This window comes from Trachypithecus francoisi, unplaced genomic scaffold (assembly GCF_009764315.1).
Source record: "Trachypithecus francoisi isolate TF-2019V2 unplaced genomic scaffold, Tfra_2.0 Lachesis_group20, whole genome shotgun sequence".
Taxonomy (NCBI): domain Eukaryota; kingdom Metazoa; phylum Chordata; class Mammalia; order Primates; family Cercopithecidae; genus Trachypithecus; species Trachypithecus francoisi.
Genome location: NW_022681466.1, coordinates 20,757,198 through 20,770,738, shown reverse-complemented (window position 1 = coordinate 20,770,738; position 13,541 = coordinate 20,757,198). Strand labels below are relative to the sequence as shown.

The window sequence follows — 13,541 nt, the reverse complement described above, 5'->3', positions numbered from 1 at the left end:
AATCTCAGCTCACTGCAACCTCCACCTCCCCGGTTCAAGCGATTCTCGTGTCTCAGCCTCCTGAGTAGCTGGATTACAGGAGCCTGCCACCACAGCTGGCTAATTTTTATATTTTTATTAGAGACAAGGTTTCACCATGTTGGTCAGGCTTGTCTCCAATTCCCTACCTCAGGTGATTTGCCTGCCTTGGCCTCCCAAAGTGCTGTGATTATAGGCGTGAGCCACCGCGCCTGCCCAGGTTACTGAATTTTGATGTAAGAAATAAGATCTTTCGTCCAGGCGTGGTCGCTTTTACTGGTAATCCCAGCACTTTGGGAGGCCAAGGTGGATGAATCACCTGAGGTCAGCAGTTCAAGAGAGCCTGGCCAACATGGTAAAACTCCATCTTTCCTAAAAATACAAAAAATTAACCAGATGTGGTGGTGTGCACTTGTAGTCCTGGCTACTTGGGTGGCTGAGGAAGGAGAATCGCCTGAATTCGGGAGGTGGAGGTTGCAGTGAGCCGAGATTGTGCCAGTGCCTGCCTGGGCCATAGAGTGATACTCCATCTGAAAAAATTAAAGTAACATAAAAGAAATATGATATTTTGATGTGTCTCTATTTCATTAAAATCTTATGAATGCCTGTGTATTGTTTTGGAGCTTCATAGGTTCATATCCCACATTATAGCACATAAAAAGTCTTTTATCTGGCCTGACACAGTTGCTCACGCCTGTAATCCTAGCACTTTGGGAGGCTGAGGCAGGCAGATCACCTGAGGTCATGAGTTCGAGACCAGTTTGGCCAACATAGTGAAACCTTGTCTCTACTAAAAAATAAAAAAATTAGCCAAGTGTAGTGGCGTGTACTTGTAGTCCCAGCTACTCAGGGAGACTGAGGCAGGAGAATCGCTTGAACCTGGGAGGAGAAGGTTGCAGTGAACTGAGATTGCACCACTGCACTCTAGCCTGGGCAACAGAGCAAGACTTTGTCTCAAAAGAAAAGGAAAAAAAGAGTCTTTTAGCTTTGAATTTGTCACAGTATTACAGCTTTAATGTCAAATTTTGGGGGTCATTTTCTTAACTTAAGAAAGACTGCATGTCTTAAAAATGGATAGGATGTTAGTTCATGAGTAGGTAGTAACTAAATCTGATTGCTCCAAAGAAATTTCCAAATTCATGTATTTTTTTGAGACACACTCTTGTTCTGTTGCCCAGGCTGGAGTACAGTGGTGTGGTCTCGGCTCACTGCTGCCTCCACCTCCCGGGTTCAAGCAATCGTCCTGCCTCAGTCACCCTAGTAGCTGGAATTAACAGGCACACGACACCACACCTAGCTAATTTTTATATTTTTAGTAGAGATAGGATTTTACCATGTTGCCAGGCTAGTCTCGAACTCCTGACCTCATGATCCGCCTGCCTCTATCTCCCAAAGTGCTGGGATTACAGGCGTGAGCCACCGTGCCCAGCCAAATTCATTTATTACATTGGAATATTGAATATGACTTGAAATATATAAGGGTTTTACTGAAATTTGGGAACTCCTATTATAGAGAGATTTTTGTAGTAAGATTTTATCTACTTGGTCTGGTTGTATGGGAAAGTCTGGAAAAATGTAATAAGTTATACATAGTGCTGAACTCCACAGATGAGCAAGTTGATATCCAATCATGGAAATTCTGTGGGCAGAAAGGGGAGAGAACTAGTCTGTGGTCCTCACAAACCAAATTACACATAAGTTGATTTTGCACAGAGATGTTTTGATCATGATACATGGTTCCATGGTTTAAGTCACCACCTTTCCTTGACCTTTTGTATACATTAACAAGCCAGCCATTTCTGTCCTCCTCTTTATTCCCTACTGAAACTTGATCAATACAGTTCTCCTTTATTCTTGTTATGCCAAGGAAAGACAGTATTTATATGGGAATTTATATAGCTGGTCTGTACCTAGTATTAGCAAGATCATCCTTTCTCACTGTATAACTTTCTTGGACTTTTGTACTTTTATTTCCTCAGACTACTATCTGCCATGACTTCTTTTACACTGCTGTTACCTACTTTTGTTTTCCTTATTGTTGACATTTCCCACAGTCTTTGCCTTCCCATTTTAATCCTTTGCTCCTCCATTCATTCACTGCTGCATTCCCATACATATTTCCCCTTTGCTTTGTCTTTTTCCAGCCTCCCCCACTGGCAAGATTGCCATGAGTTGTGGAGTAAGAAACGACGACGTCAGCGACAGAGCGGTGTGGTAGTGGAAGAGCCACCTCCATCCAAAACTTCTCGAAAAGAAACTACCTCAGGGACAAATGCTGAGCCTGTGAAGAGCAGCAGCCCAGCACCACCTCAGCCTGCTCCTGGCAAGGTGGAGCCTGGGGCTGGGGATGCAATAGGTCAGTGCCAGAATGGGGCCTTTGTGCTTTTACTAAGCGTATTTGGCAGGTTTTGAAGGTCAAGTGTAAGGATTCTGTGTGTGTGTGTGTGTTTTAGTTTTTGTCCAGTGAACCATTAGGACAGAGGTTAATGTCCTCATTATGGGGAGAAGGAGATTAACCAAGTTTTGTACATATGGTCCAGAAAGTCTGCAATGGATCATTTTCCTTTCCTGAAATATGTATGGAACACTGTATCTCAATTAAATGTGTGGCATAAATCAGTGAATTAGGTAAGCCAAATTTAATTTAAGGTTAGTTCACCCATGACTTTCTAACACAAATAATTTAGAGCCTTGTTTATATTAGATTTGATAAGACCTTCATAGAATCTAATCATGTTAAATTACAATAGCTGAATGTTGTTCTATAGACTTATTTTGATCTAAATGTATCTGAAGCTATGTCATATTGAACTATTACAACAAAGTAGTTCTGTTTTATGACCAATTCTTCGGAACAAAAGATACTCTTTTCTGGTTCACTTTCCCTTCCCTCTTCACTTACAGCAATGGTTCTCAATACTGGCTATACACTGGAATCATCCAGGAAGCTTTAAAAACAATTATGCCCATCTAAGGATGGGTCCTGAGGCATCTGAATAGGAGAGATTTTAAAATCTCTCCTGGTAATTCTGATGTACAGTAAGGGTTGAAAAATCACAGACCTTGAAAAATACAGGTAAAATGGAGTCACTTTTATGCACAATCCAGAGATGTTTTAGTTATTAGTGCCTGTATTTTTTAAGGGGAAACAAAGAATAACAAACTGTGTCATGACATTTTAAGGCATGAAAAATGAGACATTTAAAATGAAAACTTCATTTTTTGGATATTGTAAGTTGTTGTTGCCAGTTGAAGAAGCCAAAGGGTCCTTGGCCTGTCTCATCCTCTTATATTGGCTTCACTGTCTTTCCGCAGGCCTTGGTGACATCACACAACAGCTGAATCAAAGTGAATTGGCAGTGTTATTAAACCTGCTGCAGAGCCAAACCGACCTGAGCATCCCTCAAATGGCACAGCTGCTTAATATCCACTCCAACCCAGAGATGCAGCAGCAGCTGGAAGCCCTGAATCAATCCATCAGTGCCCTGACGGAAGCTACTTCCCAGCAGCAGGACTCAGAGACCGTGGCCCCAGAGGAGTCTTTGAAGGAAGCACCCTCTGCCCCAGTGATCCTGCCTTCAGCAGAACAGACGACCCCTGAAGCTTCAAGCACACCAGCTGACATGCAGAATATTTTGGCAGTTCTCTTGAGTCAGTTGATGAAAACCCAAGAGCCAGCAGGCAGTCTGGAGGAAAACAACAGTGACAAGAACAGTGGGCCACAGGGGCCCCGAAGAACTCCCACAATGCCGCAGGAGGAGGCAGCAGGTAAACAGACCGGTCATGAATCTCATTGAGCTCAGGTGCTGTTTATACCCTCTTAAAAATATCTTAACATTTTTTTTTTTCCCCCCACATCAATGGCCTTGGTTTCAGTTATTCTGTAACCTAGTCTACAGGAAAACATAGCACCAAGTAATGTATTTCTTGCTTGGCTTCTTTTATTTAAGTCTCAGAGCTTCCCAAAGCTCCTTTCCTATACTGATTGTTTTTCCACTTCCTAGGAGATAGGTAAGTAAAGCCCCTGTGTTCTAACCAAGGAAACCACAGCCATAGCTAGTGATTCATCTTGAACCACACATCTTGAACTGTATGTGGTGGCCAGCTAGTCCTAGCACTTGGAAATGTGACTTCCAAACAAACCATTATCAGACTATACTTCTTTACCTCCAGTGGAGTGGATGCTGAATGCCAGTCTTTCCTGGAAGATACAATCAAGAAAACCCTAATAAAATATCATTGTTAATTTCCTGAAGAATAATTTGGGAATATTTCTAAGTAGATAATTAACACTATACATTTCTTTTCCCTAAAATAATAGTGTATAAGAACAATTCCTTTAAATCTGTTTCTAATAGAAGCAATTGAATGGACCCCAGATCAGGAAGTGAGTATATTATAAAGAAAAAAAAGAAAATGGGGATAAGTTATACTTTAATCTCACATGACCATAGCGTGCAATTTATTAGAGGAAAAAAGCAGTTTAAATTTTTAAATTCTGATTCACAGTGTATTTGCAAAATCTTTACTTATGTGAAAGTGTTTTTAACTCCTTGGAAATTCTCACTGCCCATGAAGACCCCATGAGTTGGGGAATAAGAAGAGCCTCGAGGGCTGAAGAGGTATACTTAGTCTTCAACTTTAGGGTCCTACATTCACATTTCATATGAGGTGGTACAGAAAGTATATATTTTAAGGCCTGGCCTATGGCCAGAAATTGTTGTATTTACTTTTCAGAGGAAAGTATAGAAATGTCATAACTAATTATTGCAGTCACCCCTGGATTATTCAGTTGGTGCCTCTACAGTGGCTCACTTGGTCTTGTTTCTCACCTGCTATCTCTATTTGGCCATTTCACTGTTAATTAGCACTTCCACCGGAGGGCAGACTGTATAAGCCAGAGAAAGTGACAGCCTATTAATTTGGCTGCTGTTTTGCTATTCTGTACTTATTGGGAAGGGTGATTAGTTGACATCAAATGAGTAAAATGAAGTTTTTGTTTTTGTGTTTGGAGGCAGAGTCTTGCTCTGTTGCCCAGGCTGAAGTAAAATGGCATGATCTTGGCTCACTGCAACCTCTGCCTCCTGGGTTCAAACGATTCTCCTGCCTCAGCCTCCCGAGTAGCTGGGATTACAGGCATGCACCTCCACACTGAGTTGATTTTGTATATTTAGTGGAAACGAGGTTTTACCATGTTAACCAGACTGGTCTCGAACTCCCAACCTCAGGTGATCTGCCCGCCTCGGCCTCCCATAGTGCTGGGATTACAGGCTTGAGCCACTACCCCCGGCCTGAAGTTTTAAATTTATTTTTACATTTCAAAAATACATCCTTATTGTTGTCAATCCTAAAAGTCTGTACTTTTTTCTGTTTGTCTGTTTTGAGACAGAGTTTCTCTCTGTCGCCCAGGCGGGAGTGCAATGGCGCGATCATGGTGCACTGCAACCTCTGCCTCCCAGGTTCAAGCAATTCTCCTGCCTCAGCCTCCCAAGTAACTGGAATTACAGGCACCCACTACCACGCCCAGCTAATTTTTTGTATTTTTTAGTAGAGACGGGGTTTCGCTGTGTTGACCAGGCTGGTCTTGAACTGCCTACCTCAGGTGATCCACCTGCCTTGGCCTGCCAAGTGCTAGAATTACAGGTGTGAACCACCACAGCCGGGCCAAAAGTCTGTACGTTTAAGGATTGACAACATTGGTATTTTAAAGATAACAATATTATTTATAATTCATATTTTATTTTTAATTCCTTTAAGAAGTTTTATTAGGCTTACTTTAATAAGTTTTTTTTTTTTTTTTGAGATGGAGTCTCGCTCTGTCACCCAGACTGGAGTGTAGTGGCGTGATCTCAGCTCACTGCAAACCCTACCTCCCAGGTTCAAGCGATTCTCCTGCCTCAGCCTCCCAAGTACCTGGGATTACAGGCATGTGACACCAGGCCTGGCTTATTTTTTTGTATTTTTAGTAGAGACGGGGTTTCACCTTGTTGGCCAGGCTGGTCTCTAACTCCTGACCTCAAGTGATCTGCCTTCCTTGTTCTCGCAAAGTGCTGGGATTACAGGCATGAGCCACCATGCCCAGCCTTTGCTACCTTGGTATCGAATTTTTATTTTATACATATGAAAGAATTTGACCTCAAGAGTTAGTTCTGTTGAAATATATTTAGGCTATTTACATAAAAGGCAGTTTGAATACAAAAAAATGGCATAGCTGGAAGAATGTAAGTTTAGATTATCTCATTTTTACAGTTATACATTTTTAAGTTATTTGACCTCAGTATTAAAAAAACCTCATGTTCCATTTTATGTGTAGTCCAGAAATACTTTTAAAAATAACTGGTACAGGCCGGGCGCGGTGGCTCAAGCCTGTAATCCCAGCACTTTGGGAGGCCGAGATGGGCGGATCACGAGGTCAGGAGATAGAGACCATCCTGGCTAACACGTTGAAACCCCGTCTCTACTAAAAGAAAATACAAAAAACTAGCTGGGCGACTTGGCGGGCACCTGTAGTCCCAGCTACTCGGGAGGCTGAGGCAGGAGAATGGGGTAAGCCCGGGAGGTGGAGCTTGCAGTGGGAGCTTGCAGTGAGCTAAGATCTGGCCACTACACTCCAGCCTGGGCGACAAAGCCAGACTCCATCTCAAAAAAAAAAAAAAAAAAAAACTGGTACAGTGATGTCCTTATATAGAGAGTGTTGAAAGCAAAAGGCTCTGAAATCTATCATTACTTGTAGTACAGTTAGCCCTCCTTTTTCAGCATGTCTGTTCTCCATGTTCAAAATTTTCCATGGCTAATTTTTTGTCCTTAAATTCGTTTTCCCCTGCCACCCTGTCAACCAGCCAATCAGTCAACAAGTAACTTGTGTGGGTACTATACATAGAGTCACCAGTTCATTCCTGAACTGTCCCAGTTTTAAAGCTAAACACTGACAACCTGGAAAACCCCCTCAGTCCCAGACAAACTGGGACTGTTGGTCACCTTGCTTGGATGTTACATGTAGCACTTGACCATTTTGTACTATACGACCTTACAATTATGTAGTGTTTTCAGAGTGCTTTCATCTGCATGCTAAGGGAATACAAACTTATTTACTGATTGTCTTTGCAGAATATAATTAAGGTAAATGTGCTACAGAAATATCTAATTATAACTAAAAATTGTTTTTGGCTTGCTTTGAGTAATGACTTTACATCACAGCTTAGATAATGGAAGAATGACTATATATATATTTTTTAAAATATGCTTCCATAGGGAAAAGAAAAATCGGTCATTTGGAAGCTATCCCAAAACATTAAATCTTTTCTTCAGCAGGATGACTCTCAATTTTCTAAAGGCATTGTTCCGACCATACTTCTGTCTCAGTGGTTTTTTATGTCCTCAAACTCATACCATGTTACATCTCTCCTCTCCTGCCTTGGCAGGAGTTCATTGTCAGACAATGTTTATCATGCTTAAGCACATTTATGCAGCAGTGGGAAAAAGAAAGTCTGGGGAAGTAGTTCAAGAAAGACAAAAGATCTTTGTAAAGACAGATTATAGTATGAATTTAATACATTTCTAAATTCTCAGTTCTTGTCACCGTCTCCAAGATAAACAGATGTTTATCAACAGTTCATTCTGCATGATACTGCTATAGTGATTTTTTTTTTTCATAGCATGGAAAAAAAATGCAGTAGGTAGGAAAACAAAATAGAAAATGATGATAGAAATTACTTTAGTCTTTAAAATTACTGTAACATAGGAAGCTGAATGATAATATGGTAGTTAAAATCCTTTCAGACTATGATTTTGGGGAGAAGTGACTAAAGTTTGGAGAAGCAAGTGTATTTTTATACATGACAGTAATGAAAACTTTTTATTTTATCTCTCCTGTACATTCTTTAAGTTTTATTTCAGGTTAACCTATGTGATCAAACATTCTGTAAAATGTGTTAGCCAAGTCCACACAGGGTCTCTGTTGTACAGCAAGATTATGTCCTAGAAATGTGACCACAGCATGTATATTGTTCCCTCTTATCTTCCTTCCTTCTGCTTTGTTTTAATGTTTCCATCTAACAGCAAAAAGGGGCAGGGAGTCTACCAGCAGCCTACATATTAGTTCTTTAAAGGAAGGAAATGGAGGAAATCTCAGATAAAAATCAGGATAATCATTTGAAACATATGATATTTTTACACTAGCTGTTAGATCCAGAATGCAACTGTTTTACTTTTAATCACTTGATTTATTTATAATTGCAATTTCCTGATCCCAAGATTTTATTCTTTATATATCTGGTTACTTACATTGATATTTGTTTATGTTGCGCAGTGTGTGTGTTTGTGTTTATAATCACATGTGCTTTTTAAGATGGTGTTTAAAAGAAGTAACCCTTCCACAGCATGTCCTCCTCACATTCTTCCACCAGAGAAGAGGCCCCCTGAGCCCCCCGGACCTCCACCGCCGCCACCTCCACCCCCTCTGGTTGAAGGCGATCTTTCCAGCGCCCCCCAGGAGTTGAACCCAGCCGTGACAGCCGCCTTGCTGCAACTTTTATCCCAGCCTGAAGCAGAGCCTCCTGGCCACCTGCCACATGAGCACCAGGCCTTGAGACCAATGGAGTACTCCACCCGACCCCATCCAAACAGGACTTACGGAAACACTGATGGGCCTGAAACAGGGTTCAGTTCCATTGACACTGATGAACGAAACTCTGGTCCAGCCTTGACAGAATCCTTGGTCCAGACCCTGGTGAAGAACAGGACCTTCTCAGGCTCTGTGAGCCACCTTGGGGAGTCCAGCAGTTACCAGGGCACAGGGTCAGTGCAGTTTCCAGGGGACCAGGACCTCCGTTTTGCCAGGGTCCCCTTAGCGTTACACCCGGTGGTCGGGCAACCATTCCTGAAGGCTGAGGGAAGCAGCAATTCTGTGGTACATGCAGAGACCAAATTGCAAAACTATGGGGAGCTGGGGCCAGGAACCACTGGGGCCAGCAGCTCAGGAGCAGGCCTTCACTGGGGGGGCCCAACTCAGTCTTCTGCTTATGGAAAACTCTATCGGGGGCCTACGAGAGTCCCACCAAGAGGGGGAAGAGGGAGAGGAGTTCCTTACTAACCCAGAGACTTCAGTGTCCTGAAAGATTCCTTCCCTATCCATCCTTCCATCCAGTTCTCTGAATCTTTAATGAAATCATTTGCCAGAGCGAGGTAATCATCTGCATTTGGCTACTGCAAAGCTGTCCGTTGTATTCCTTGCTCACTTGCTACTAGCAGGCGACTTATGAAATAATGATGTTGGCACTATTTCCCCCTGGATGGGCTATAGCCAGAACATTACTTCAACTCTACCTTAGTAGATACAAGTAGAGAATATGGAGAGGATCATTACATTGAAAAGTAAATGTTTTATTAGTTCATTGCCTGCACTTACTGATCAGAAGAGAGAAAGAACAGTTTCAGTTTTGAGATGGCTCAGGAGAGGCTCTTTGATTTTTAAAGTTTTGGGGTGGGGGGTTGTGTGTGGTTTCTTTCTTTAGAATTTTAATTTAGGTGTTTTGGGTTTTTTTCCTTTAAAGAGAATAGTGTTCACAAAATTCGAGCTGCGCTTAGGCTTTTGCTATAAGGGAAACAGAGTGGCCTGGATGATTTAAATAAATGTTTCTTTCCTCTCCACCATTTCACATTTTGCTTTTAAGTGAACACTTTTTCCCCATTGAGCATCTTGAACATACTTTTTTTCCAAATAAATTACTCATCCTTAAAGTTTACTCCTCTTTGACAAAAGATATGCCCTTCTCCCTGCACGTAAAGCAGGTTGTAGAAAGTGGCATTCTTGGGCAAGTAGGTAGACTTTACCCAATCTCTTTCCTTTTTTGCCCACATATGCTCTCTATCTCTCTTTCACGCTCGCTCTCTCGCTTGCTTGCTTATTCTCGCTGTCGCTATTTCTCTCTCTTTGAGGCATTTGTTTGGAAAAAATCGTTGAGATGCCCAAGAACCTGGGATAATTCTTTACTTTTTTTGAAATAAAGGAAAGGAAATTCAGACTCCTACATTGTTCTCTGTAACTCTTCAATTCTAAAATGTTTTGTTTTTTAAACCATGTTCTGATGGGGAAGTTGATTTGTAAGTGTGGACAGCTTGGACATTGCTGCTGAGCTGTGGTTAGAGATGATGCCTCCATACCTAGAGGGCTAATAACAGCATTTAGCATATTGTTTACACATATATTTTTATGTCAAAAAAAAAAAACCTTTCAAACAGAGCATTGTGATATTGTCAAAGAGAAAAACAAATCCTGAAGATACATGGAAATGTAACCTAGTTTAGGGTGGGTATTTTTCTGAAGATACATCAATACCTGACCTTTTTTAAAAAAATAATTTTAAAACAGCATACTGCGAGGAAGAACAGTATTGACATGTCTACATCCCAGCATGTGTACCCTGCCAGTTCTTATAGGCATTTTCCTCCAAAGAGATTTGGATTTGGTTTTGATAAAAGGGGTTAAATTGTGCTTTCAGGCAAGAACTTTGCCTTATCATAAACAGGAAATGAAAGAGGGAAAGGCTGTCAGGGTGGGATAATTTGGGAGGCTTCTCATTCTGGCTTCTATTTCTATGTGAGTACCAGCATATAGAGTGTTTTAAAAACAGATACATGTCATATAATTTATCTGCACAGACTTAGACCTTTAGGAAACATAGGTTAGCGCCCTTTTACAAAGAAAAAGCAAACGTTTCATCATCTTTGAGGGTAGTTTCCAAAACTCAATTCATGTTTCAATGCCAAGTTCTTATTTTAAAAAATAAAATCTATAAGAGAAAGGTGCATTACTTAAAAAAAAGAAAAAAAAAACTTTAAAGAAATGAAAGAAGAATCCTCTTCAGATACTTGAAGACTGTTTTCCCCTGTTAATGAGAAATAGGTAGATATCGGTGTGTGTATTTCTTTATTATTCTCTGATTTTTGATCTGGCCTTGCCTGCAGGGCCAAACACTGATTTGGAAAGAGAACCTTCTAGCCATTTTGGCATTGATGGCTTTTTTATACCAGTGTGTCCAGTTAGATTTATTAGGCTTACTCACATGCTATTGGTAAATTGCATTAAAGTTCATCTGAACCTTCTGTCTGTTGACTTCTTAGTCTTCAGACATGGGCCTTTGTATTTTAGAATATTTGAATTTGAGTTACTGGGCCCCACTCCCTGTTTTTTATTAAAGAACTTGAGCCTGGGATACTTTCAGAAGTATCTGTTCAATGAAAAAAAGTTGGTTTCCCATCAAATATGAATAAAATTATATATTTTCATTGTATTTTGGTTATCAGCAGTCATCAATAATGTTTTTCCCTCCCCTCTCCCACCTCTTATTTTTTAATTATGCCAAATATCCCAAATAATATACTTAAGCCTCCATTCCCTCATCCCTACTAGGGAAGGGGATGAGTGTATGTGTGAGTGTATGTGTATGTATGATCCCATCTCACCCCCACCCCCATTTTGGGAGTCTTTTAAAATGAAAACAAAGTTTGGTAGTTTTGACTATTTCTAAAAGCAGAGGAAAAAAAAACTTATTTAAATATCCTGGAATCTGTATGGAGGAAGAAAAGGTATTTGTTAATTTTTCAGTTATGTTATCTATAAACATGATGGAAGTAAAGGTTTGGCAGAATTTCAACTTGACTATTTAAAAATTACAAACCCAATTCCATTCAAAAGTGGTTTTCGTTTTGTTTTAATTATTGTACAATGAGAGATATTAAGTCTATTAAATACATTATTTTGAACAGATGAGAAATCTGATTCTGTTCATGAGTGGGAGGCAAAACTGGTTTGACCGTGATCATTTTTGTGGTTTTGAAAACAAATATACTTGACCCAGTTTCCTTAGTTTTCTCTTCAACTGTCCATAGGAACGATAAATATTTGAAAGCAACATCAAATCTATACGTTTAAAGCAGGGCAGTTAGCACAAATTTGCAAGTAGAAACTTGTATTAGCTTATGCCATAGACATCACCCAACCACTTGTATGTGTGTGTGTATATATATAATATGCATATATAGTTACCGTGCTAAAATGGTTACCAGCAGGTTTTGAGAGAGAATGCTGCATCAGAAAAGTGTCAGTTGCCACCTCATTCTCCCTGATTTAGGTTCCTGACACTGTATTCCTTTCTCTCTCTTGTTTTTGACCCCCATTGGGTGTATCTTGTCTATGTACAGGTATTTTGTAATATATTACATTTTTTTCTTTCAGTTTATAAAGATGGAAAGTGGAGATTGGAAAATTAAATATTTCCTGTTACTATACCACTTTTGCTCCATTGCATTTACTTCTTAATCTGTACCCCCTGAGCATATCTAATCATGTATAATGGACATTTTTCCTCCACTTTATCTTAGGGGTTCTCTGTCTCAGAATCGTTAGAGACTCAAACTCCCCCTCCCAGCAGAAAGTTATCAGGATTTGAAGAGGTGCCTGAAAACGCTAAACTAGGAACTAGAGAATAAAAAATGAGTTGGGAAAAACCATAAAATGTGATTTTTTTAAAAAAAGTAGAAAAGTTATGCAAATAATGGTACCAAACCATCAAAAGAGTTGAGCTTCATATACCCTGACTCCTCCTGACAGGAGAGGTAAGTGGGTTTGAGCTCAACTGTCATCAAGGGAAGTTGGTAAGAGGCTGTTTAGACTCAAAGGATAGTCTTAAACCAGACTCTTCACCACCCACCCACCCCAGTTCCCATGTTGTTACATGCAGAGTCAGCATGGGGATTAGTGTACCTACCTCTGTTGAGATTTCCCAATGCGTTGCCAATCCAGAAAGTGAATCAAAAAATTGTTTAAAAGTTAAAGTCCCTATTGTTTCCAAAATCTTTCCCATCTCCACCTGAAGACAGAATTGCTTCCCCTTCTCTTTCATGGCTTAGAACACAGGATAAATTTGCCCCTGTGGTATGTGCTGCGATCCTGCTAGTTATGACAAATAGGCAGAGGGCAGATAAAGTCCACTAGAAGAAAGAAAGGGGCGATAGGTATCTGAAGTTGTAAATGGGTTGAACAAGTCATGCAAGAAGGTTAAAGGATACACCAGAGCAAGGGAAGTTGGAAGTTGAATTCAAAAACTGGTGATGATGAGAGTTGCTAACCTGTTTATGAATCCTCAAAAGTTTAAGTGGTGTTCCCTTGCCTGTGGGCTAAGTCACATCTTAGAAGGAGAATGGAGAGCTCAAGATTGTTCCAGTTTCTGGAATTATGTGTTCCTGGTTGCAAGTTCATGATTGGGGTGTAAACTTCAACCTACTAGAAAATACTGTTTTCACTTCATAGCAGTGAACATTGAAGCAGTGTCTTTTCAATTCTAGGCCTAAAGGTTGAGGACCTTACTAACCTAGATTTTTCTGTCATACCCACGGCCATTTCTAACCAGCAACCATGCTGTTCAGTACCTCAATTTCTTAGGCACTGTCCTTTCCTAGATAGGCATCCTTAACTGTATGGTTAATGCCTTAAAGAAGTAAACAGTTAATGCTCTTGGTGCTGG

General features: G+C 40.4%; 1 protein-coding gene across 15 annotated transcripts in view; it reads left to right on the top strand.

Moving 5' to 3' along the window:
- Positions 1-13,541, top strand: part of CDK12 (cyclin dependent kinase 12) — a 142,281-nt gene that overhangs the window by 67,248 nt on the left and 61,492 nt on the right. For 10 of the 15 annotated variants that reach the window (XR_004430606.1, XR_004430609.1, XR_004430601.1 and 7 more), the window contains exons 12-14: positions 2,163-2,374; positions 3,334-3,786; positions 8,397-8,814. Coding sequence is in view for 3 of the 15 variants with exons in the window: in XM_033183201.1 (XP_033039092.1) it covers positions 2,163-2,374; positions 3,334-3,786; positions 8,397-9,109 (1,378 nt within the window). In the remaining 12 variants the exon portion in view is untranslated. Of the gene's footprint in view, positions 1-2,162; positions 2,375-3,333; positions 3,787-8,396; positions 12,307-13,541 lie in introns of those variants that run through there. The other 5 variants (XR_004430599.1, XM_033183202.1, XM_033183201.1 and 2 more) reach the window with 5 other exon arrangements.